Consider the following 27,033-nt stretch of genomic DNA (forward strand, 5'->3'; position numbering starts at 1 on the left):
CTGCGGGCTCGGGTGCTGATGTCAGGCGGGCGCGGGCGAGGCCCGGGCGCTGGTGGGGGGGCGCCGAGTGGGGGTGACGGCCAGCATGCTGCTCGGCTGCGGCTCGGCCTCCCACACCCGCGGCGCCCTAGTCCTAGCCAGCAGCGGCGGCGGCGGCGGCGGCGAAGCAGCGAGCAGCGCCCGCGTCTGCAGCGGCGCGGAGTCCGAGCGCGCGGCGCGGCAGCGGGGTTCGCGGCCGGGGCGGGGACCGGGGACGCGGCATGGCGCTGCGGCGGGGCGGCGGCGGGGCGCCGGGACGGCTGCTCTTGCTGCTGGGAGCCGCGTGCCTGATCCCGCCGAGCGCGCAGGTGAGGCGGCTGGCGCGCTGCCCCGCCACTTGCAGCTGTACCAAGGAGTCCATCATCTGCGTGGGCTCCTCCTGGGTGCCCAGGATCGTGCCGGGCGACATCAGCTCCCTGTGAGTGAGTGGGACCCCGGCAGCCCCTGCCCCGTCCTGCCCCACCTGGCGCCCGCCGTCGCCCGGGAGTTGCCTCTGGCGCCGGGACAGCGCGACCCTGACCCCACTTCCCGGCCCCTTCCTTTGCGTTTGGGTTGGGGCGCGCGGTGGGACGTGGGTTGGAGTCTCGGGCCCCGGGGAGTATGAGGGGAACCCGAGATCCAGAGTCTGGGAAGCCAGACAAGTCCCTGGGGCAGTGTTTCTCAAAGTCTGGCCCGCGGGCCACCTGCATCAGATCCACCTGGGGGGGCTTGTGCCAATGCAGATTCCGGGGCCCGCACCGAATGATGCAGGGTCCGAGAGCGGAGCCTTGGAGTCTGCGTTTGGCCTCCCCAGGTGATTCTGAGGTGCATTAAAGTTTGAGAGGATGTGTGTTGGGGGTGGGAAGGTTGTGTGGGGGGCTTGTGTATGCAGCCGAGCATGACTGGAGCGCTTGCAGAGGAATGAGGCCTCACCGTCCCTCCTGAGGTCTGGGGCTGTGGTTTACACGGTGCCCTCCTCTGGACCTGTCCACACTGCAGGTGGGGCAGTACCTGGGAGAAGGCATGTCACCTCTAGAAGTGGAGATGCCGCCGCATGTGGCCCGGAAGAGGGAAGCACAGAGGACCTGGCGGAGCATTGGGGAATGTGGGCATCCAGCCCAGAGGGCAAGTGCTGGGAGTCAGCCGGACTCCTTGCCCTGAGCTCATAAGGGCTTCTTGCCCCCCTCCTCACCGCGTGTTGTGCTGGCTGCTTATTCAGTGCTGGAGGAACGGACAGGAAAGGGCTTCCCATTATTGGTCCACCTGCTCAGGGGCTTTCAGCCTGGCCTCACACAGCCACTCAAACCACATGGCCAGCTCTCATAATGGCTGGGGAAGGGGCTACTGGGCAATATCTTCACTGCCGGGAAATGTTTCCTGCTGAAATGACTCCCACATCCAGGCCAAGGTGCTGGGTGATGCCCACTCCATCGTAGAGGCAGGGATTCCCATGGGGCAGCAGGGGGTTGCTCTCACTTGCTCTTGTGCTCCACTTCCGTGTCTCCACCCCAGGCAAGGCGCTGGGGCCTGGACCCAGGAGTGAAGGGCTTCCTGTTTGCATTTATAGGCAGTCAGGAGAGTCTGGCTGAGCAGAAACAGAGGGCCTGTTTGACGCCTAATATTGCTAAGTCGGGTGACATGGAGCATTCCAGAAATGAGAATTCCCCTGGTTAAATCCCTTAGACCAGCAGCTGCTTAACGGATCTGCATATTAACTGAAATAATTCTGAAATGATGTATTGAGGTCCTACTGCGGCCAGAAAGGATAGGGGCCCTGGTGGCTAAAATAGTCAGGTTCCTTGTTCTGATTGGCCGTTAACTCTGGCAGATGGCGTGGCCTCCCACCACACATTCAAGTTCAGGTGTCTCTGGGTTGTTTCCCAAGGCTCTCACGGTGCATTTAATCAGAAGTGCTCTGAGCGACTTTCAGAGATGTGCTCCCAAGGGGAACACTTAATCCTACCCTTGAGTTTCGTCGGCCAACACTAATGCTGTGTCTACACGGACAGAATCATGGGCAGAGGTGAAGGAATTATCCGTCTTCAGCTAGGGCCTCCTGTAGTTAAGAAAAGGAAGTGAGAGGTTATTGATGTAAACCGGCTGAGATGATGTCTATGCAAGGAGCTAGACTGATAGTAACGGTTTCTGTTATTCAGTCCAGTTTTCCTATTGATCCAGTTCATTGGAAAATGGCTGGACTCATCTTGTTCTTACTCCTGAGAAGAACCTGGCCAACCATTTGAAGCCTCATTCCTGAGTGGAGGAGTTTAAAGCACAGGTAGAGGATAAGGCTTCTCGTCCACCTTGCCCGGCACTTCCTCAAAGCAACCTAGTCCTTGTTTTGTTCCTCTCTTGCCCGTAGGAGCCTGGTAAATGGAACGTTCTCGGAAATCAAGGACCGAATGTTTTCTCATCTGCCTTCCCTGCAGCTGCTGTGAGTATGGGAAGTCCTCTCTGGAAATGGCAGTCCTGGAGGTGCGGTCCTGGGAAGAGCCGTCTCTGTCTCTTGGGTATCAGTCCTTCCCAAGATACCCAAACTCCACAAGTAAACTGTGGCTGGCTCTTAGTGTTTACTTGCCCTGTTGTGTCCCCACTGAGCTGAGTCCCCAGTGCGCAGTGTCCTTTCCTTCTTTCAGCACATGTTTTCCTCAAGGGCTTTATTTATTTATTTATTTTAACATCTTTATTGGCGTATAACTGCTTTACATTGTTGTGTTAGTTTCTGCTTTATAACAAAATGAATCAGCTCTATGTATACATATATCCCCATATCCCCTCCCTCTTGCGTCTCCCTCCTACCCTCCCTATCTCACCCCTCTAGGTGGACACAAAGCACCAAGCTGATCTCCCTGTGCTATTCGCTGTTTCCCACTAGCCATCTATTTTTCATTGGGTAGTGTATATATGTCAATGCCACTCTCTCACTTCTTCCCAGCTTACCCTTTCCCCTCCCCGTGTCCTCAAGTCCATTCTCTACATCTGCATCTTTATTCCTGTCAAGGACTTTACTGTAGATGCCATCGCCCATATCCAGCAACTGGGGACATGATTACATTGAATTATGACCTGAATTTCACCTAAACGTACCATTTCCCAAACACCTCACTTTAAAAGAGAACCTCCATTTTTAACCTCTAAATGTTATTATGGAAATAGGAGCTCTCAGGTCATATTTACTGAGACCCGTAGGGAAGAAAGGTGAAATAATGGGGGTGACCAGAAAATCTGGCCAAAGAGAATCCACTTGCCATTGTCCATCAGTGTCTGAGTCAGGTTGCACACCGAATGGGCCAGTTTTACACTGAGAAGAGCCCGTGTTTGCCCACGGATCAGAACATAACAAAAGAAACAGAAATGGCTTCACTCTGTGACTCAAATTTTACACTTCTGCATTGAAACCTAATGTCTCTTCTTTTCAGATTGCTGAATTCTAACTCATTCACAGTCATCCGGGATGATGCTTTTGCTGGACTGTTTCATCTTGAATACCTGTAAGTTTTGTGCTTTGTCTATTTGCTGAGCGTTTGGTATGTCAGTGAAATGGCTGTATTGCTTTCCAAGCTGGGACAGCATCTCTTAGAGAGCTTAAGGGTGGAGAAGATTCAGAAAACCCCATTCTGTTTTCAGCGCTGACCTTTTATAGTTTACTTGTGTATAAACATGCTGAGACAGGAGGAGGTTGGAGCCAAAGAGGGGGAAAGGAAACAAAGAAGGAAAGATATTCACTCATTCTCTGCTGACATTTAATTTGTCATGTCATAAGCACAATTGGAAATTATATTGGATATTTTTACCTCTCAAAGCTAGACATGGATTTGCTGATCAGCCAGAAATGAAGCTGAAGGATTCTGAGGGTTACATACTTTTAAGAAAGTCTCCCTGTTTGGGGATACAGCTTCACGTTTTTAGTTTACCTGTCCTATATCCCGTTTGCAGTGTCTCCTGTGAGCTGCAGCTGAGGGTCTAATTTTGTTTTTTCTCCTTTAAAATAAAGGTTATTTTTCCCTTTTCAGTTGTGCATTTTTCCCCCGCAGCAATGCCTGCCTCTGATTTCTGCCTCTTCACACTTTCAGGTCATCTCTTTTCCCCTTAAGTTCTTCCACCCTTGTCTTCTGTCACTTTGTAATAATATTAATCCTGCTATCAGATGGGATTTCCTTACCTAGCATTCAGGGGCATTTTTTAAATCCGTGTCTCTGCTTTCTTATCTGAGGTTAACAGGTAGATGTTGGAATTCTAAGTACATCCTGGGTCTAAGAAAGCTCTCTGCTGATTTCCTGTCCTCAGGAAAGATGTCTCTGGAGAAAGTCTTTCTTCAGAGGATACATAATACGGGTACTCTCATAATACTTGATAGTCTATGTAACCTGGGAAGAGTGGTCAGGCTGAAGTGCTAGGCCAACTAGGTTCTAGCAGAGCACATCAACAGCCGATGGAGGCGGTGAACAAAGAACCATCCATTCTCTCTTTCAAGCAGTACATCTTCCTGTCAAGGTTACTGTGAGGAGGAAGTTCACTTCTCAGCTTATACTGAAGTCTATTACTGAATAGACCCCGATTTAAAAAAAAAAAAAAAAACAGGCACCGGATCATTCTCAGTCTACGAATCAAGAACTGTTTCACTAACGAAAAACATCATGTTGCAAAGTCTCCCTTGGACCATCTCATCAGAGACTTTCTTACATTTGAAGAAATGTGATGCCGTAAACGAAAATTTAGTTCTCTGTGGCCCTAGGGAATAGTCCTAGTGCATTCACTTCATGTATTTCCCATTTTAAAGCGTGGCTGGAGTTATTACTGCAAGGTCCTGTGTGCAAGCCCTAAGACATCTTAGCACAGAGAAAGAAGTGTGGCCCATGCTCAACTTCCTTATACTTTCTATTTCCAAGTAGCCTAGAGATCTTGAGAATATCCTTGCCTTGTCACCCACTTGTTCAGAGATGACACTGTGTAGGACATGATGAACTCAAGCTTGCCGGAAGCCAAGCTTAATGGAATTCTCCCTGGGCAAAGACTTTAATATGAAGAGGTAAAACAATGGGCTCCCCTCAAGGGGCAATGATGTTAACAGAAGTATTATAGCCAGGCACTGTGAAATGTAAGAAGGTTGGAGGGGGGAGGTTGTCTGGAAGTGTTCCAGTCTTGCGGAATTTGAGAATATCTTGCCTTTGTGTAGGGCTTTCTTCTCCTTTCCCGCCCAAGATGTTTTTACCCATGCTGCCAATCCTGACTTTGAAGACTTCCAGGCTGCTTCTGGAAGGAGTGCAAAGCACGCTTGTGTGGAGGCACTCTTGCACACACACCCAGCTCCCACTTGGAATCTGGTATAGCTGACCGAGCCTTTGGAGATGAATTTCTGAAATTTATAAATGCTTTTAGATTTCATTCTGAAAGCATCCCAGTATCGTTTTTTCGAGATATTAAGCAGAGAAAATTCAGTTTAATTATATGGCTGTTCTCCTTAGGTTCATTGAAGGGAACAAAATAGAAACCATTTCAAGAAACGCCTTCCGTGGCCTTCGTGACCTGACTCACCTGTAAGTCCTGTGAAAAGTGTTGTAAGCCCTATTTAATGTGTAGAGTGAGGGTCACTTCCCAGTGCCTCTCTCTTTCTTGACTGTTTTCTACATATTGTGATAGCTTCTGAAGGAAACTCATTGCCAGATTGCCCGAGCAGTTTCTGTATTGTCGATCAGACACCAGCCCATTGTGATCACTCACACACTCGGCTTTCTTATCTTCTCCGTCCTTCCGAATTGCCGTTATGGTCCATATGACTGCATGTGACAGGAGCGCTCTGAGCTGGGAGTGATGGACGAGGTGGGAAGGGATGGAACATGTATCATACACCTACTCTGTGCCAGGCCCTGGGCTGAGTGCTCACTAAGCCTTCTCTTCTTTATATTTCACCATAATCTGTGAGTCCCCATTGTACAGATTTGGGAACTGAGGCTTACCTGACTCATTGAAGAATGTTGAATGGAGGATCAACATTAGGGTGAAGTAGAATAGAGACGTTTTTGTGGTTCCTTTAATTTGGATGCAAATAGCTTTTCTTTTTTTTATGTTGGATTAATCTGTGGTTTAAGCTAAGCTCTCTGGGTTCTTTAATAGCTTTCTGGAGGAAAAAATTAAATTGATTTGAATTGGCATATCAAATAAAGCAAGCACACACACTTAGCAAATTTAGAAAACTGGAAGAATAGTGCCTGTGCTTATGAAAATGCGAACATCGTCATTGTCTTGGCAGGAGCAATTTATTAACCGTTTGCACGCTAGAAACTTTGTGTTGGAGTAGGATAACATCGGATAACATATCCCGTCTCCATAGTCAGCTTATCTGTGGTAAAAAGACAATTGGGGAAGTTAGAGGGCTTTGAGTAGGGGTATTAGGCAGGGTGGCAATACCTCCAGGGTGTGTAACCGAAACCGATACAACATCTAAGGAGATAATCATTCCCATCAGACCCTGATAGAGGCAAAGGTGTCTGTCAGGAGGCTCAGTAAGCACTTGATTCTGGAATGCTACCGATCTCAGAAGTCCTGCCTAAGTTACAGCTTGTAGAGTAAGGAGATGAGGGAGTGGAAATGGGAGTCTCTAAACATCTGGAGCAGCACAGCCGATCCTGGACAACATCAGACTCTTATTGGCATCATTCCTCCATGTTTTCTTTCCTTGCTATAAAAGTCTTGATTGTTTTTTCAGATTCAACCTAGATGCCAAATCCCCACGTTCTTGTAGGGGCGAAGACAATGGGCTTTGAGTCACAATAGACTCGAGTGCAAATCTCAAGGCCACCATTTGTTAGTATTACTTAACCTTTTCCGAGCCTCACTTTTCTCATCCTTAAAAATGGGGATGGTTATACAGACCTCATAAGATTGCCGCACGTAGTGGGTTAGTGCTTGCTTGCAAATCATCCGGCCCATTATCCACGGTAAATGTTCAAGGTCTGGTTGGCGTTGTTATCATCATCATCGTCATCGTTCACAACAATAGCATCATTCCCTCCCTCCGCTAATGAAGAAGCCTTGGTTTTTTCCAGGGGCTGCTGAGTAGCCTTGGCAGTTTGGGTGGCTAGACAGGGTCTGCTAGGAAGACAACTGTGGGGGTCTGGAGAAGAACAGCTGTGGCAAGACAAATCCAGTTCCCAGAAGTCAGGAATGAAGGGCTTTGTTTTTGAGCAAAGGCTCTGGGCAGATTATACGCCTAAAGTAAAGCCCGTGTGACTGGTTGAGTTCGCCCAGATGTCAACTTTCATCGGACCAGTTGGCTCTGGGGCCTTGGTCTGAAAACAGATGTAAATATGCAGGTATTGTGCATATGTATTTGCATATCTTTGTGCATGTGGGCCCTTGGGTACATGGACTTCTATTCACGTGTGCACATAACTGTGTGTATATGCTTGCACATTTGCACGTACAACCATATGCTGTGTATCACCCATATGTGTGCAAGAGGCACCTCCTTGTCTGTGTGACATGCAGGGGGCACACACAGAGGGAACAAAGGAGTCCTTTGTTTGGGTCCAGAGCGCATCTGATGCATTAGAGGAGATGTAAGCCCATCCAGTGTGTGTTCCCATCCCACAGTCAAGCCTATGGGGCCCACCTCCCCCCAGCTCTCCAGCTCATTTCCCTGAATGTGCCCACAACACTGGGCTCTCAGGGCGCCCCTGTGCACACCCAATTCACCCCATTACTGGGCCTTTCCCTTACATCCTTTCCCTTGCCCAGGATACAGTTTCTCCTGCCCATGATCTCCTGGAATCCACCTTTTCCTTCACAGCCCAGATTAAGTTCTGTCTTTTCCTTGGATTCCTGATCTCCCCTCCACACCTCTTGCAGCCCTCCTAGCTGATTCCACACAACCGGCACTTTGCTGTAGACACTGGCCATATTGGTTGGTGCCGTTTCACGGATGTTAGTTTCATCTCCCCAGCTGTGTTGAAAGCTCCCTGAGGGCAGGGCCCCTGCTGATCTTCCATTAGCTCTGCTCTTCCCCCAGGGTCTCACACAGGGCTAAGCCAGCAGGACATTCTTTCTGATTCACTGACTGACCAATGAGTTACTAAGCTGGGTTTTCCATATGTGCTCTACTGCAGGGCAAGTCTTATGACTTTTAAAGTTGACTCCTCTGGGCTGGAGATGTAGGTAGTAATAAAAAACATTTAATACACTGTTGAAAGAATGAACTGATCCTCCCAGCCCACCCCATCCCCTTCTTTTTGTAAACTTCTAAGCAAGGAGAACACATCAGCTCTCTAAAGTTCACTCCTGTGCTTAAGGAAGTAACTATCTGGAAGTTGCTTGTTTTAAGTATCTGCTTTTTTACCTTTATGAACTTTTCCAACACCTGCAGACTCACATCCATAGGTAAAGAAACATAGATCAGGTTTCAAAGCATTGAAGGAGCAGTGCCAATCTGTAACTAAAATCTAGGACATTTGTTTTCCAGCGGTCCCACAAAGCCCAAGGGACCAGTTGCTGTTAAGTAGTTTTAGAAATGAAGTACCATGAACTTGTACACAAAATGAAGTGGAAAGTGAGATGTTATGCGCGGAGTCTGGGCGGGGTAGGGGCGGGCAGTCCATCTAAATCATTCAGCTTTCCGAAATCTAAATTGAACACTTGGAACAGTTACTAAACATTCAGCTTTTTTTCTTTTGGCCTTCACCATTCCGTATATGCTTAGCACTTCAATCCAATGCGTTTCAATTCACTAAAAATGTTTAGCTAAACTAGTAACCTTTAATTAGCTAAAAATATTGTACTTTACTTTCCAGAAAAAGTGACTAGCAGCCAGAAAAAAAAAATCAAAACTGTCTCCTTTTTAAATTTCAAGAAACAACTTCTAGAGAACGTTCAGTCTGATTACAGTCTGTAGTCTATAATCTACAGTCTGTAGTTACGATTTCAATCTGTTCGGCCTGTTTTCCAACATGTTTAAAATTGTACCAATAAATCATTTAGGAAAGGAAGGTAAAATAATACATGAAATTGTATGTTAATCCATTCGTGGTTAACTGGATGGGAAAAGACATAATTTAGAAACTATAGGTCTCCCTGTATTCCGTTGCTCTCACTCAGCAAGAATGTTTGGATTTAAAATGGGCACAAACTTTCTACCCTAGTTGACTCTAAGGAGGAGCACCCTTTCGTTCCTACTTCTGGGATGGGTCATTATGATGCTACAAAAGATTAATTTCCTATATATTTTTAAAGAGGTTGGTGCTGAATTGCCTACATGGGGATCATCATTTATATGTTTTGCTGTTTGTATACTCAAATGTATAAAAGAAAACAAAAGTCAGCATCAGTTTTTTGGCTGACTCACATTAGGGCATGATGCCTGGGAGAAATCAGACTTGATGTACGTCATTTCAACACCTCTCATCTTTCTACGTCAGCAGCCCAGCACCATGTACATTCGTCTTCAGCAGGATGATGACAGGGCACTGCATAATCCTGAATCATCAGAGAAAGCATTGATGATGTTTGTTCAAGTCTGCTTCCTGGAGATGGGGGGTAGATTAAGACATTTTAGAAAGATCTCCAACACTAAGAGCAAAAATACAAAATATGGTTTCTGGTCAACCTTAATTAATGAGAAAATGAAATTGATCACAATCAGTCATTCCCTAAACATTGTGGTTCACTGAGATTTTCTATTATCATTAGTGTTAGAGCTGAGATTCTTTATGTAAAAGAGTATTTACATAAAGTAGATACTATTTTTTAATAGTCACAAGTAATAAAATTCACTTAGATGCCCCATGAGGGAACTTCTTAGGATAAGACTGTACATCTATCTTTTTATCATTCTCATTTTAGTGCTTAAGTCATCCATTCAGAAAGACTTTACTGAGTACCCACTATGTGCCAGGCACTGTTCTAGATGAAAGGGATACAGATATGGACAGACAAAAATCTCTGTCCTCGTGTTGCTTATGTATAGGGAGAATGCAGAGTCAGTAAACAAATAGATGGATAATTAATATATATTGTATGCTAAGTGACAGTAGTGCAGTGGAGATCAACAGGGCATGGAAGGGAGTTGTGTAGAGATCAGGGAAGGTGGTGAAAGTGGAGGACAGACCTAAAGGAGGCGATGGATGAACCACACCTAGGGCGAGAGCGTCAGGCAGATGAACACCGAGTTCAGAGAACTTGAGCTGGGAGTGTGACTAGCCTGTGTGAGCAATAGCAAAGGAGCCGGTGTGGGTGATCTGAATCCTCAGAGACTCAGTCCCACAGGTAAGTGGGAACGGAGGTAACTAGACAATGGAGGGCCTTGGGTGCCATCAAAGGGACTTTGACTTTTATTCTGCGAAACGTGAGATGCCATCTGAGGATGATTAATGTGTATCAAGAGCTTAATCAATGCTTGTTTTAAAAACAAAACAAACAACGGACACTGTATGCTCCAGCATCTATAATGTTATCTTTGTATAACTAAACTCATTTCTTTATCTCAGTATCAATGACCAAAGCCAGAAATTGAACTACCTTTTGCTAAAGAGGTTTAGAACTCTGTTTTAAGTCACTTGCTTTATTTAAGGGACTTCAGAGGGATAGGACATGAAGATAATAACCACATGAAAATGTGACTTTTTTGTTCTAGTTCTTTGGCCAATAATCACATAAAAGCACTCCCGAGGGATGTCTTCAGTGATTTAGACTCTCTGATTGAACTGTAAGTAATGAAAATTAAGTTTGTGTGTGCTTGTCTTGAAATCCCCTCTCCCCCTATACTGCATTTTTTTAATGTTGTACCTAAAAATCTATGACAAAGTAGCAAATACTGGGAAACGGCATATAGTTTGTATTGTGTTAGCTTTGCCGTATACTTAGTAGCATTAGGCCAATGGTAATTTGGCGTGCTGGGTCCGGGGGCTTCCTTTCTCCCAGAGAGCAGTAGTGTATCCATCTGCGTTGTCTCCTAGTGCTTGTCACTCCTTGCTGGGCAAAGTTTAACAAGATCTTAAAGTTTCAATTGTGTTTGTCAAAACTATCTTCCTGTAATGTCCTGTTTTTGCTTGTGAGAACCTATGCTGGGTGGTGTTCTTCTGTCACCTCTCCCCCATTTCCACCATGGCGTGGTGACAGTTTCAAGAGGATTTGGAAAAATGGTGCTGTGTCAGCTCTGAGCACTCTCTGCGTGCTATACGGTTAAAATCATGGGCACTGAAGAGTGTTAAATAAAGTCAGTGGTACGTAAAAGACATCGGATGTATTAAATACAAAATTAAAAAAAAATTCCATTTGGGGGAGTTATTAAGTATGTCAGGATATCAGGATTTCTGGAGTTTCATGTTAGGGCCAAAATATTTCCGACATGTCTGTTTCTCTGTGTCTGTGTTTGTTTTGTTTTTTAGAGATTTAAGGGGCAATAACTTTGAATGTGACTGCAAAGCCAAGTGGTTGTATCTGTGGTTGAAGATGACAAATTCCACTGTTTCTGATGTCCTGTGTATCGGTCCACCAGAATATCAGGAAAAGAAGCTGAATGACGTGACCAGCTTTGACTACGAATGCACAACTACAGGTATTCAGAACCTCTATCATCCAAGTCTGATATTTAGAATAACCCTTTGTTTTTCTTTTAGACTGTCAACAGGGAGTGGGGAAACATGGGGGTAAAAGTTTTCTATCAAACTTATTTTAGGGGAAATTTAAGCATTCTCAAAGAAATGATTTGATGTGGCAAGGAAAATATCTCAACAGTTTGGAAGGATTTTTGTTAACTGCACTGGCTTTACTTTTGATTCTTTTTGATTCTTTACAAAATTCAAATTTGTCTAAAGATTTTTTTTTTTTTAAGCTCAAAGGTGAGTTTGGCATGAGAACATTTTCAAAGCAGTCTAGGTTTCATATAAAGACAGTACAGAGAGACCTAAGTCACTGTTCTCTTGATTGAATACTATGAAATTTATAGGACATTTAACTAATAAATACCAGACTTTAAAATTTATAAATTGCTTTTGTAGTTCCATGTAAAATGAGATAGCTAGGCATCTTAATCAATGGCAAAGTAGGAATATAAGTTAACAAGTAGTTATCAAAAGGAAAAATTCACATTGAGGAAAAAAATGTCAAGAAAGTTTGATTTTGTTTTCCAGAGTCTGCCTCAGGGTTTCAGTTTATATGTTTTCAGGTTATAAGATAAAACTAAAATACTAACTGCCTCAACTGTCATATCTTGTAGAGAGCCCAAGAATATCTCCATATGAAAGGCTTAGATGGAGTTTCTATAGCTTCTAAAAGCCAGATTTTAAAGGAGAGTGGATCAGTCCACAGTCTGAAACCTGCTTACCGGACTTATAAAAATAAACACTTAGGCTGAAAGTTGGTATCTACAAAGCCTCAAGTCATGTCAGTAGGAGCAGCAGAAAAGAGAACTCAGAAAATAGTTATGGAAACTCAAAAGACAAAAAAACTCTAAGAACAAAATATCACATTTAGGCTAGTCCTACTGCTATCCCCCGATCTAATAAACAAACTCAAAAGTAAAAATTATTTCTCCATATCTTTGTAAATAAGGGACCTGACAAGTTCTGTTCTTTGCTGAGAGGAAACCTGCAGTCTCATGGAAATGCCCTTGTCTTTCATCACTGAACAGGGACTTATTCAGCTGTGTAATTGGCAGGTGCCCTTTAGCCAGCTGAGGCCACTGGGGGGTTATTTATTGTATTGTAGAGCAGTGCAGTCTATCAGAGGTCACAGTCAGTGACGTTTGCACCAAAAGGTGGCATTCAAGGCCATGCCGTATGAAATGTGAAACCCCAGCTCGCTGGGGTGCCTCTCTGCCTCTTCTCATTTTTCTGGAGAGTTCTCTAAACCCCATGCTGAAGTGAGCAGCTTTTCCATTGTTCTCTTCACTCCCGGCCCTAGTGTGTGACAACGTTGCCAATCTCAGAGAGAAATGGCTTGGACTATAGAGGGCCTTGGAAACTAGGAATCTGTCCTAAACCCAGAATCTCTGGGGCAGCATGAGCCCCTTAACACATTTGGGGGCATTCTCTTATACATATTTATCTTTGCTAACAAACTTTTTGCTAAAATTTAGGAAGTCCGCCCCCCCACCCCCGCCTGGAAACAGGGAGAAGATGATTCTGTCTTTGCTCTTGTTTTATCCCTTTAAGGCTCACGAACAGATGAGCTCTCACCCACGGTGTCTTCCATCACGAAAAAATCGTGCCACCAAGTTGTGACCCCCTCCCCCCAAATATAGTCCCTGCCTTGTAAGAACTAGGTCGATAAAGTATGAGTTTTGGGGGTTCCTATCTTCTGGCTCAGATCAAGCCTCACACGCTGGTGCTCTATTTAAGGCCAGGGAGGAGATAGGTGAGGATGGATGGAAGTTGGAAAGTCAAGTCTAAGACTCATGGTACCATGACTACATCCTCACTCGAGTTTGGGGAAGAAGCACATTTTCTGAGTGCACTGTTTTCCTCTTAGCTCGGGGTTTTAGCAAAGGAGTAAATTCTTCCGGCAGATGTCTCACCTTGTTCTTCCCAGGGAGAGGAGGGTACATTACCATCCTGTTCCTCAGCACAGGGGTGTAATTAACACCACAAAGCCACCCCTGGCCGGTTTCAGCTCTGCAGCTTAATCAGTCCCTCCATAACCCTCTGCTTCAAGTCTATTTTTAACCACCTCAAAAATCCCTGTTACCTACTCATAATTCCCCATGTTAGGTGGATAATTCACTAAATTCCTCAGAGGGTGTGAATTTTGCATCCTAATTGTCCCGTTAGTTTCCCTATTTCAGGGCTGATGAAAATGCAGAGAGAAATAATGCATTAATGTGCAGTTTCTCTCCCAATAGGATCAGCATCATGTATAATTTATTTTCTGCAAGTGCTATAAATAGGTATGTAAAAATCTGTTGATTCCAGTGGGAGCAAGGCCTAAATTGTAAGAGTCCCACTGACATCATGAACTTAATCCAATGTGAATGGAAGTGGAAGTGCTTTTTGCAGAGAAGGCCATTAATACTTTAACACCAGTAAATTGATGTCATATCAGCATGTGGATTGTTTGAGATCTTTCCACAATGAATGTGCTTTTGTCGTTTGTGAGAAATAACTTACGATGGTGATGGGGAAGATGTTTAAATTCCCCGAGTCCTCTCCCCCATTCACACAAACACACATTCATCAATCATATTGTTTCACCAGTTTTTTCCCTTCTTCCTTCTTTCTCTTCTCCTCCTTTTTTTTGGACAGGAGCGGCGAAGGGGGAGAAGGAGTGTCCTATTAAGAATTAGATTTATAGCTCGAATGATTTAACAGTCTGTGCTGTGCCAGATAGCCAGTCTATAGAAAATATTATGAAACCAATGTTTGGGGGAAATCAATGAAAATAGAACCATGAAAGGCTAGATTTGTAAAATGCTCTCTATATTTTTTAAAAAATAAAATTAAAATTCTGGAATTTTTTTAAAATAAAAAACTGAAACTTTTGGGTCTGCACTTTAAACGGCCTGCATTTTTAAGCTCACAAGTGCTCGTGTTTCTGAGAATTCAGAGTGTAGTCAGGAAGCTCTGAACGCAAGCAGAGGGGGTTATAAAGCATCAGGAGTGTTGGGAACCTTGGGCAGACTGGGATGAGGCAAGGCAACCGGAGATGCTGGAGGAGGAAATAGACGTCTTGGTGGTAATTAGAAGAACGCAGCTGTATTCTCTGAGTCCTCTTCTACCTCCAGGAAAGAAAGCAGACCGTGACTGCTTCCATTTCCCTTTTCCCATTTACCAGCCTGTGAACACGGAAGCCTTTTGCAGCGTTTTCCGACTTCTACACTGGGGCCACCAGGGCCCACAGGAATGAACCAGGGGTTTTTCAGGTTTTAGTCTTTGACCAAGCAACGCTGGTGTTTTGGGGGACTTGGTAGAGGAGGGGGAACTAGGATCCGTGGTGACTCTTCCCTAAGTCTTCACGCAGGCAGCTTCACACTGTCACTGTTACGCACGTAGAACTCCTGAGGGATCACCGCAGCCCAGGCTGGGCGCTAACACTTAATCCTCACTCTCCTATTCGGCCTCTACAGCAACCTTGTGAAATAGCCGTTGCCCTCATTTTACTCCTGGGGAACCTGAGGCTCTTGCCCGAGCTCCTGGAGCTGCAAGTGCAGGCGGGGTAGAAACCAGTCTATCTCACCTGCCCCAGCGCTTCCAAATGTTCCAGAACGGGGGGTACCTCCTCCACTCTTGCCGACTGTCCCCACTGTCCCTCGGCCACCTCTTGCTGTCGGGTGCAGAGGCAGCCTCCTCTTTGCTTCTCCCTCTTCTGCCTGTACCTGCAAGCATCCTTCATTCAGCCCCGTCCTCTCCCACCACAGTCAGGGGCGAGGCCAGCCCTCCCACACTCGCCAAGCCAGCAAGCATTTACTCAGCAGCTCCTGTCCACTGAGAACGAGAGGGGCCCCTCAAAAAGGTAGCATGTATTGAGCACGCACCTTGTGCAAAGCACTGTTCTACTTGAGTATGGATTCAACAGACGATGAAGAAACTGAGGCAGAGAGAGGTTGGGTAACTTCCCTAAGGTCACTCAGCAAAAAGGCAGAGTCAGCGCTCCGGCATTTTATCTTAGATGCCGTTAAAATGAACACTGTCCCCAAGAGATGGCCCAGTGGTGACCAGGACAGTGGAGGGGGACTGTCCTTGCTTGGATCTCAATTCCATATTTATCAGTCGCCTACCGTGTGCTGAGCCTGAGGTTGGCATGTCCACCACATTACCTAGTCTGTTCCTGCCATCGAGCCTGGATCATTGCCCCCATACTGCAGATGAGTAAACCGAGGCCTTGTAAGGGGAGGTGTGCACGCAGCCCAGGGATTCAAACACAGGGAGTGGTTTCAGGTGGTCTGACTCCAGGCGCAGCGCTCTTGCCAGTGCCTCACGCCGCCCTTACTCCTCAGCTTTACCTTCTGCCCGCTGACGGGCACCTGCTCTTCCGGCCCCGGCTCCACGCTTCCCACCTTAACACTCGCTCAGCTGCTCTGCCCCCTTACCTGCCTCTAGTCCTTTTGCACTGGCCCTCCGTACTCACTACCTGGTACCTGCCCTTTTAATGCCTTTCTCAGTTGACTTTTTTTTTTTTTTTTTTTTTTGGCGGTACGCGGGCCTCTCACTGTTGTGGCCTCTCCCGTTGCGGAGCACAGGCTCCGGACGCGCAGGCTCAGCGGCCACGGCTCATGGGCCCAGCCGCTCCGCGGCATGTGGGATCCTCCCAGACCGGGGCACGAACCCGTGTCCCCTGCATCGGCAGGCGGACTCTCAACCACTGCGCCACCAGGGAAGCCCTCAGTTGACATCTTTCATGAGGCTTCTGAGTCAATTATTTCTTGAGTGGCTGCTGTGGGCTTGTGTCATTGGAGCTCTGAGAAGTGTAGGACCTTCCTTAGGAAGCCCTTGGTTCAGGAGACACACCACGCTGGCTGTGTGTCCATGGCCGGGCATACACCCTCTCTGAGCTTCAGCTTCTGGCTCTAAGATCTCTCCCATTTCTTCAAATCTGACCCTGATGTCTCTATGTTGGAGACTAAACCCTAGTAAATAATAATATGTAAACAACATTGCCTGATTATGAGTCCAGCAAGTTAGGAAGGGTCCCTGATTGGACTGGTCAGGGCAGCTTTGCAAGAGGAGATGGGACTTCAGTGGGCATGGATAAGGATTGCGTGGGGGAAGAGGTGGGCAAAGCCAGGATTTTCTCATAGGAACTACTTTCCTAAGCCAGACGTCCACCCTCAATTTACCCTGGGCACTTTTAGCCTGCTAAGAAGCAGTGCACCCTGAAAGATCTCTGGCCAAAGAAATAACTTAAACTTTATTACTATTTTGTTTTTTTAAAAAAACTTCTTTCTTCATTGTTTCTCTAGCTACTGCACACACTAACCGTTCTTGCATCCGAGGGCATGCTAACCCTGTTCTTGGTAAGACTGTACATTCTGTACCAAGATTTCACAGAGTGAGTCATTGTAGCTCAGGGAGCGACACAGATGATGGGTATCGACTTGCCACTAAGTGTAAGAGCAGAATGCGTGCTTAAATAGGATGGCGTCTATATTGCTGGAAAATCGAATAGATCTCCTGTAACTGCTCCCTGAGCTGCAGAGCAGTACCCAGATCCCAGGCACAGCCGTACTTAGCACTGCTACCAATCCAGTAACCAGTAAACACACCTAGGTTAACTTCCCCGCACAGTGGGCTTTATCAACCTCCAAGACCTCGTCAAAGAGTTTGGTTTGATTTCCAAAACTGCAGCGTGCCCTTTGGGGAATTTACTTTTAGTTTTCTTTACTACCTGGACTATTCTGAGAGAGCTAAAAAGAACAGCATTCCCCAAGGGAATTTGACCACAGCAGCCCTTCTTCATAGAGTAAATTTCACCATAGTTTCAGGAATGTTGTCCTGCAGTATCCTTTCTGTCCTGTCTTTCTGAAAGCCAGGTCTCACCAAATTTGTTTAAAACTTTGAGATCCTCTAGCCAGACTTGTGAGCTATTTATCTCAAGGAAGCTGTATTAGAAGCTGTGCGTTCAGTCTGCTATTTCTGCACAAGCCAGAACTCTCTGGACTCATCCAGAGTGAAACATGCCATGATGTGTGTTGCTTCTCTCCTGCCCTCCCCCCTCCCCAGTCCTCTTTGGAACTGATGAGAGAAAGGATAGAAGGGGAATGGCGGTCCATAATGCCCACAGGAGAGCTCACGGAGACTTTTTTTTAAACACCCCTTCCCAGATTTTGTTGTTCATCAGACTCTGCCCTACCAGTCGGTTTCAGTGGATACGTTCAACTCCAAGAATGATGTGTACGTGGCCATCGCTCAGCCCAGCATGGAGAACTGCATGGTGCTGGAGTGGGACCACATCGAAATGAATTTCCGGAGCTATGACAATATTACAGGTGTGTTATGGCTTTGACTGGATGTACTGCCCTCATTTCAGCATGGCCTAAAGCCCGGGAGAGAAGAAATGTTCTCTGTTATCCTGAGGGAGCTTGGCTCTCTGGCTTGGTTTGATTTGGGAACACATTCCAGCCCACCCTCTTCCCTCCAACTTTTTCTGGACGTGGTCAGTTATTGGTGAGGGCAGAAACCTTAGGTGGTGATTCTGTTTATTGTTGGTGATCCTTTTGTAAAGGGAGAGGGTGATGGGGGCCTGTGGTGGGAAGCATTTTCCTGAAATGGTGAGAAGTCACTCCCAGAATCCCTTGATTTTGAGCAGTTATGACAGCCTCAGACTGCAGGAGCGTTTTAGCAGCTAAATGAATCTTTTGACTTTTGTAAGCTCTTAACGAATATGCTAATGCAGACGCGCACACACACGTGCTCACGTACACATAGGCACACGCTCACGAACACACACACACTATAGCTGTTTCTATTGCCCCCTTGCGAAGTTCTGGTGATCACGACTTCCTTTAATAAGTACATACAAAATAAGCATAAATGGCTTCCTAATTCAAGCCTTTGGGATAAGACTTAGAGCTTCATTTGGGGCCATGATTGAATCCCAGTGTCTTAGCGCTACTAGAAATGGACTGTCTACTTGCTTTTTAAATCAGTGGATAAAGTCAAAATAATCTTTCAAAGACTTCTCATTTATCAAAGTGCAATCTGATACTAATACTGACTTTACAGACAGCACCACGTGGCCTAACTCTTGCCCCACGTGAGGGTTTCCTTCAGTGATTCCTCCTCTGGTTCGAGCAGCGTCTTGCTGGGGCGGAGAGAAGCGTATCCAGGTAGCATTTCCAGATACGTAGGTTCTGGCCTTGCAGCAGGTGCAGGGATGCAGGGAGAGCATCGTTCACCCTCAGGGAGCAGAGCTGCTAATGAGGCTGATCTGGCAGCCCGGAGAGGTCTATGAGACGTAGATCCTGACGCTCCGACATGCCATCTGGCCTCCCAGTGCTGAGCCCACATTCCTGGGAGCAGCCCCGCTCGCTCCGAGCACAGACTCAGCACAGAGCAGTGCAGGTGAACCTATGGAGGGGAGCCCAGGCCTCAGGACCCTAAAGCCGGTCCATGTTAGAGGAAACGAGGTGAGAGAGGAACTCACCACCGCATGGTTTTTTGCTTCCATCTCTTCTCTGACCTGGAAGGTCGGTGAGGGCTGAATGAGCAGGCCCCTCTGCCTTCTCTCCTCCCTCTCACACGACGAGGTGGGAGCAGAGTGAAGCCGTGCTCTCGTGCAGGGAGTTCTGAGGCCAGTGCTTGTTGCCGGTGCTGGTTGTGGGCTTGCAGAGAGCCAGGTTCGGGTTAGTCTCGTTGGGGCTCATAACAGCTGTTTGAGGTGTTATTGCAGGTTCCCTGCCCGTAGGTAGAGGACAAGTGACCTCTCTTCAAGAGAGAGGAGGCATATGAACTATAAAGAGCTCAGGTTTTGAAAACCTACGAACATGGATTCTACTCCTGACTCTGCCATGTGCTAGGAAGTAGCTGTGGCCTTTGAGCCTCTGTTTTCTCATCGGTGAAATGGGCAGGAGATGTACCTCCCATGGATGTTGTGAGAATTGGGTGAGTGCCAGGCACAGAGAAGGCAGTTCTTTTTTTTTTTTAAGTGTTTCCTCTTTCTCTTTTTTTTTTTTTTTTAAATTTATTTATTTTAGGCTGCGTTCAGTCTTCATTGCTGTGCGTGGGCTTTCTCTAGTTGCGGAGAGCTGGGGCTACTCTTCATTGCTGTGTGTGGGCTTCTTATTGCGGTGGCTTCTCTTGTTGCGGAGCACGGGCTCTAGAGAACAGGCTCAGTAGTTTTGGCACATGGGTTTAATTGCTCTGTGGCATGTGGGATCTTCCCAGACCAGGGCTCGAACCCATGTCTCCTGCATTGGCAAGCAGATTCTTAACCACTGCACCACCAGGGAAGTCCCAAGCAGGCAGTTCTTAATGCTGGCTTCCTCCTTACCTTTCCGAAAGAAGAGAGGTAGGCTCAGGCATGTTGAATTACTCCACTGTTATTCCAAGGCAGAGCCCGGGACCTGTCACTGCTGCATCCCACCCTTTCCTTCTCCCAGGTTGACCTTGGTAGGAGGGGACAGCATTGCCCTCCACCTGCCCTTCGTACGTACAGCAGCTGGTCACACCCCTAGGTTCATCAAGTCATTCATTCATTTTTTTCACTTGTTCCCAAAGATTTCTTGAGTGCTTCCTCTGAGCCAGGCCCAGTCTAGGTGCTGGGGCCGTAGCAGTGAACAAGTCACAAGAAAACCTCCACCCTCAAGGAGTCTGTGTTATAATGGGAGAGAGAGAGACAATCAAATAAGACAAATAATTGTAATACGTACAACACATTAGATGGCAGCATGCTAAGAAGGGAAAAGGTGGCAGGGAGGAAAGATTTGAAGTGTTGGCATGAGAGGACTGAAATTTTAGATAGAGTGTCTGGTAGAGGCCTCATTAAGAAGGTGTTTGAATAAAACTCGTGGGACATGAGGGCTTGATGCGCATGGAGGGTGGGAACAGTGGGGAGAACATTCCAGACAGGGAAGAGTGAGTGCAGCAGTCCAGAGGCAGGAGGGTATTTTTCCTGTTGGATGAACAGGCAGGTGGCTGGTTTGGCTTGGACAGAATGATCCAGGGGCAGTTGTAGGAGACGAAGTCAGAGAGGTAAGAGGGCTGATCATGGGGGCCTTGCGGGTCCTACGAAGGACTTGGACTTTTGCCTTTGTGCAGAGGTCAGCCAGGCTGCATAGAAGATGCAGGTGCCTGCTACAGAATGCTGGGTTGTGTCCAGCTGCTGGGCTGAGAGTAGTCCGTGTGTGGGGAGGGGACCAAAGTGGAATCAGAGCAAGTAGTTGAGAGGCTATTGCAAGGATTCAGGCAAGTGCTAATGGCCTGGACCCAGCGGAGGCCGCAGAGCTGCGGGTAGGAAGTGGTCAGTGAGAGCAGAGTGGGTGTGGCCAGAGCCAGGACTGGAGCTTACTGGTTTCCAGGGATCCCTTGGCCTCTGAGTGTTGAAGTCTGAATCTTCTGAGAGGTGGGCAGCTGGACATGCAGCCCACTGGGATCCTCTTCACAGCCAAGCCCAAGAAGTGAGCTACAAAATTGTGTTCGTTAAGTTTATGAACTCCAACGTCACACTGGTTTTTCATAAATCTGTCTCTAGATCTTTCTAGCTGGTGACCTTGGCCAAGTTTTAATTTCCATGAGCCCCTTTCATCTGTAAAGTGGGAATTCCATCTGTAAAATGGTATCATCATAGTATTGGGCCCATGGGAATTTAACTGGGCAGCTTATATAACACTTAGCATGGGGCCTGGTGTATAGTAAGTTCTCAACAAGTGTTGGGATATCAGTTGCGGATAAAAAATAGATATTTGATTATTATTCCTTGCTACCACCGCTAGGCAAATCCACCAGGTTTGGATCTCTTACTCTTCTTAATTCATGAAAGCACACAGATTTCATACATCAGGGTCCCAACACACATTTCCGAATACATATTGCCAAATTCCTGTCACATTGATTTCTGATCACATCTTACAATTCAACCACCTCTCTTTTGTTTCTCCCTTCACCTGGGTTTCCAGGCTCAAATGCAGCCTCCTACAGGAAGCATTTCTTGATGACCGGATTGGAATGAAGTCTGCCTTCTCTGCTCCCTTATTGCATGAATTTCCATTAAACACAAATCTCATCACATAATTTTTCACTTAGAGGAAGGCAACTCACATTTACATACTCAGTGATTTATAAGCTGTTTCTTTCGTCAGCTACACAACCTCACAATGTGTACTTGTCTCTGTTTTATAGTGAAAAAAAAAATAGGAGCAGCCCTCCTTCTCCCATAGACCCTAATTCTTTGACTTCAATAAAATTGTCTCCACAACTTTAAAAGCATAGGAGTGCCAGGGCCAGCAGAGCATGGCCTGAGGGAGGCTGGGAAAGAGGGTGGTTACAGAAGTAGGGGCCTTGCTCGCTCTGTGGAGGAAAGAGTGTGGCTTGCTGGAATTCAGCCTGGTGTGAAGGAAGGCCCTGCAGCTCACACGGGCTGGGCAGATGACAAATGGATGAGCAAGGGCACAGCCCCAGAACCACTTGCCTCGAACAAGACCAAGGTAAACGTGGACCGTTCTCTCCTCGTGGGGCTGTGCATGCCTCATTTATCATCTCGTTTGATCACAGGGTGATCCCAGAGTCAGCAAGAGCTGGGCAGGATTTTCTCCATCCATGGCCGGCAAGTCTGGGGCTCCGAGGAATGAGAGGGACACATGTTTCCCGCTCTGTGGCCCTGCTGGGCATTGTGCAAAAGGGACATCCATCCTCTAGTGAGAGAGGGAGACCCAGCGTCATGAGCCGCCCCCCCGCCACTGCCAGGTTTTGCTCCTTTTTCTCTCTACATCTCTTCTCAGCTCTCCTGCTTTTGGTTCATTTTGTTTGCCTTTTGATTTCTGCCCACTAAGTATGTTGCAGCATCTCTCCTCCTAGATTAAAACACATATTCACACACACACACACACACACACACACACACGAGGATTGCTGCTGACACCTCCATAAGCTACAACTCCACAGGCTACACCTGGAAAGAGGACGCTTTAGGGAGCATCTCCAAGAAAGGAATTCTTTCTCACACGGCCCCTCGGCTGAGACCAGGATAGCTGCAGGATGCTTCTGGGTAGAAGGGACCTCCGTAGCCAGGGACTCAGGAGGACCATGCACCTCAGTTAGTGCTGTCAGGGGGGAATCAGTGCAGTTTCTGAGGAGCAGTTTGGTAGTTGAAACCCAGAAGCCTTAACAATGTGCACAATGTCTACCCTGCAATCTCTCCATTGAAGAGCACTGCCAGGTGGTTTTCAAACACAGATTTCTCTACAGGGAAGCCTATTACTTACAATAATGAAAAACTGGAAATAAGTGCAATGTCCAGCAGTAGGGGATTAAATAAAATATGGTGCCTCCATGCAATGGAATACCATGTAATGTTAAAAAATCAAGTTCTAGAAGACGCAATAACATGGGAAAATGTTCACAACATAGTGGTCAAGGGAAAAAAACAGGTTATAAAAAATCCATGTACACTAAAAGCCCAGATCTATTTTTAAAAGGCACATTTGGATATGTGCAGAGATTGGCAATTAAAGAAATATATCAAGATATTAAGTGTTATTTCAGCATTTGCAGTTCAAGTGATTTTGATTTTCTTCTTTGTACTTTTTGGTACATTGGTGGTGGAGTGTAGACTGGAGCCAGACTACCTGGATTTGGATCCCAGGCTCCATCACATTGCAGCTGTGTGACCTTGTATAAGTTACTTAACTTCTCTGTGCCTTTATAAAACGGGGTACAAAATTAAGTGTATGCTAAGTATATAATAAGCATGTAAAGTGCTTAGTATAGTGCCTTTATGTGTTACCTATTATTATTTTCAGAATTTGCTCTGATGAACATTAAAAACCTTTATACTCAGAAAAAATGCAATAATTAGTTTTAAACAAAGGAAAGGGACCAGATTCTTGCAGGAAAGCCAAAGCAGTGGAAGAGAAAAGTAAATACCACCCGAAAATCCACCAACCGTCTGCCCCCAATGTTAATACTGAGGACAGAAATTGGGTAATTATCCTTGTAATTTACAGACCAAATTCACTTTGGTCCAAACTGCCTAGAAAATTAGGGGAAAGAAATAACTTTTAATTGAATGACCTAGATGGCGAGCCAATAATACTCTTTGAGATGTGGGTGGTCTTATTGCTGTCTGGCTGGAACGGTGTGGGCGGGGGGTCTGGGTGCAGATAGGGAGAAGGTGATGGGAGGTGACCCAGACAGGGCAGTCACGACTGAAAATGTTCCCCTTTTCCTGCAAAGTTCTGGTTTGGTGCCGCCTGAGCTAGATCATTCAGATCATGGCTCGTGATCTCAATTGCCTCAATGATCCAATAATGAGAGCGACTAGTTATTGATCGCTTCCTGTGTGTGCAAGCTCTGTACTAAAAACCCTGACCGTGAAATTTCTCAGGTAGTCTTTACAGCGGCTGTGTAAGGTCAGGGCTGGCAGCATCCTTAGTCTCATCTGGTAGGGGAGGAGCCTGAGCACAGGGAGTTGAGGGAACTGCCACAGGGTCAGAAAGCTTATGAGGTGCTGGGCCGCGTGGTCTAGAGTCACAAGGTTTAACACTGGTCTGTTCTGCCTCCGCTCAGCTTCAGAAATCAGAAAAGGTCAAACGTCCTCAAGAGCTCTCATTACATTTTTTTTTTTTCCTGCCTCTAAGTCCTGACTCCTAGCTTTTTACCCCCCAAGAGAAGAAACCCGTTTAAATGCCTCATTCTCCCCTGTGGAGTCGGGAATAGCATGCAGACAATTCGCTTGGTGTCTTAGTGAATTTCCTGAATTATACACCTGCCTCCAAAGATGCCAGAGGCCTAGGTTACCAACACTTACCTATTTCGATGGAGGTACTTTTAAAACTATTTGTTTTAATTGTGGGGAAATATACATAACATTTACCGTCTTAACTGTGTTTGTGGGTGGTTCAATAAATGCATCAATCCCCAGAACTCTTCATCTTGAAAAACTGAAACTCGGTACCCATTAAACTGTAATTCCCCATTCTCCCCTCCTCTCAGACCCTGGCAACCACCCTTCTGCTTTCTATCTCTATGAATCTGACACCTCTAGGTACCTCATATGAGTGGAATCATACACTATGTGTCTTTTTGTGACTGTTTTTATCACTTAGCATAATGTCTTCAACATTCATCCATGACACAGCATGTGTTGGAATTTCCTTCCTTTTTAAGGTGTAACAATAATCCATTGTGTGTATATACCACATTTTGTTTATCCATTCATCCATCAGTGGACACTTGGGTTGTTTCCACCTTTTGGTTATTGTGAATAATGCTGCTATGAACACGGCGTACACATATCTCTTCAAAACCCTGCTTTCCATTCTTTGGGTACAGACCCAGAAGTGGAATTGCTGGATCATATGGGAATTCTTTGTTAAATTTTCTGATGAATCGCCATACTGTTTTCCACAGTGGCTGAACATGTTATATTTCTCACCAGCAGTTCATAAGGCTTCCAGTTTCACTGTGGACGGGCATTTTTTTTTTATTTACCTAAAGATTTTATTATTGTTTTGTACCAATTAGATTTACATAAAGATTTATCCTTTTCATTCTCTTGATTAAACGCAAAAAATTCTGATTGTTTAATATATTATTATTCAATACAGTTAATTTACCTAAAGAAATTTTTGTTATATATAGTTTAGATTTACATAAATAAATATTTACTCTGTTCATTGTTCTTTGTTATTTCTTTTTTTAAAAAAAATGAACTATAGTTGATTTATAATATTGTGTTAGTTTCAGGTGTACAGCAAAGTGATTCCGTTTTGTATATATATGTGTGTGTGTGTATATATATATTTCAGATTATTTTCCATTATAGATTATTACAAGGTATTGGATATAGTTCCCTGTGCCATGCAGTAGGTCCTTGTTGTTTATCTGTTTTATATGTAGTAGTGTGTATCTGTTAACCCCATACTCCTGATTTATCCACCCCCTTTCCCCTTTGGTAACCATAAGTTTACTTTCTATGTCTGTGAGTCTGTTTCTGTTTTATAAATAAGTTCACTTGTTTTATTTTTAGATTCCACATATAAGTGGTATCATATAATATTTGTCTTTCTCTGACTCTGGACGAGTGTTTCTCACGGTGGCTGCCCTAACCCCATCTCCCCTCTTCTGGAGCGCAGGTCAGTCCATCGTGGGCTGTAAGGCCATCCTCATCGACGACCAGGTCTTTGTGGTGGTGGCCCAGCTCTTCGGCGGCTCCCACATTTACAGATACGACGAGAGCTGGACCAAGTTTGTCAAATTCCAGGACATAGAAGTCTCTCGCATTTCCAAGCCCAACGACATCGAGCTGTTTCAGATCGAGGACGAGACGTTCTTTGTCATCGCAGACAGCTCCAAAGCCGGTCTGTCAACCGTGTATAAATGGAACAGCAAAGGATTCTACTCGTACCAGTCTCTGCACGAGTGGTTCAGGGACACGGATGCCGAGTTTGTTGAAATAGACGGCAAATCACACCTGATCCTCTCCAGCCGCTCCCAGGTCCCCATCATCCTCCAGTGGAATAAAAGCTCTAAGAAGTTTGTCCCCCACAGCGACATCCCCAACATGGAGGATGTGCTGGCCGTGAAGAGCTTCAGGATGCAGAACGCCCTCTACCTTTCCCTCACCCGCTTCATCGGGGACTCGAGGGTCATGAGGTGGAATAGTAAGCAGTTTGTGGAGGTCCAGGCTCTCCCATCCCGGGGGGCCATGACCCTGCAGCCCTTTTCTTTTAAAGAGAATCACTACCTGGCCCTGGGGAGTGACTATACGTTCTCCCAGATATACCAGTGGGATAAAGAGAAGCAGCTCTTCAAAAAATTTAAGGAGATATATGTGCAGGCGCCTCGTTCCTTCACAGCCGTCTCCACTGACAGGAGAGATTTCTTTTTTGCATCCAGTTTCAAAGGGAAAACAAAGATTTTTGAACACATAGTTGTTGACTTAAGTTTGTGAAGGTGTGATTGGTGAATTTAAAAGACGTGTAGCTTTAGCTGTCACAGGAGAGGACCAAGGGGAAAAAAGAATCCAGGTTCACAGGTCTGAAATTACAAATGCACTGGGGAAATAGTTAGAAGTTTTCAAACTTTTAGAACTCATATTTTAATCAGGGATTGCATTTATTGGCTAACTGCATGACATGTCCATTCTCCCACTTAAAAACACATCTGAAAGCCTGTAATTACTGAGAAAACAGTACAACGTTAAGTCTTACCATCTAAGGAAACAATGCGCCTTTTTTTCTTTTTAATGAGGAAGGAGAAAATCGGATAAGATGGGACAGCTCTTATAATGAAATAAAAACAAAAAAAGACCAAACACACTATGGGCCCTTCTCGTTCCATTTTAGCAATCTAGTGGGTAAGAACTCTTAAAGCCAAAGTCAGCTGAAAAGATTTGCTGATGATTAGTTTAAAAATCTGATAACACTCAGCAATG

General features: G+C 45.8%; 1 protein-coding gene across 2 annotated transcripts; it reads left to right on the forward strand.

Moving 5' to 3' along the window:
- Positions 1–62: 62 nt before the first annotated feature.
- LGI2 (leucine rich repeat LGI family member 2) lies at positions 63–26,550 on the forward strand (the record flags this gene model as incomplete). 2 transcript variants are annotated; one of them, XM_082653408.1, is made up of 8 exons in its annotated part: positions 63–457; positions 2,381–2,452; positions 3,438–3,509; positions 5,484–5,555; positions 10,643–10,714; positions 11,397–11,566; positions 17,765–17,929; positions 25,733–26,550. In XM_082653408.1, 8 exons carry the CDS (start codon positions 261–263, stop codon positions 26,548–26,550), a joined length of 1,638 nt encoding a protein of 545 aa, XP_082509534.1. The 2 variants fall into 2 exon arrangements, with proteins under 2 accessions (XP_082509534.1, XP_082509533.1); XM_082653407.1 differs by lacking the exon at positions 10,643–10,714 and having other exon boundaries at positions 261–457; positions 11,397–11,630; positions 17,739–17,929.
- Between the last annotated feature and the right edge of the window lie 483 nt (positions 26,551–27,033).

Source organism: Grampus griseus (genome assembly GCF_964374135.1).
Source record: "Grampus griseus genome assembly, chromosome: 4".
Taxonomy (NCBI): Eukaryota; Metazoa; Chordata; class Mammalia; order Artiodactyla; family Delphinidae; genus Grampus; species Grampus griseus.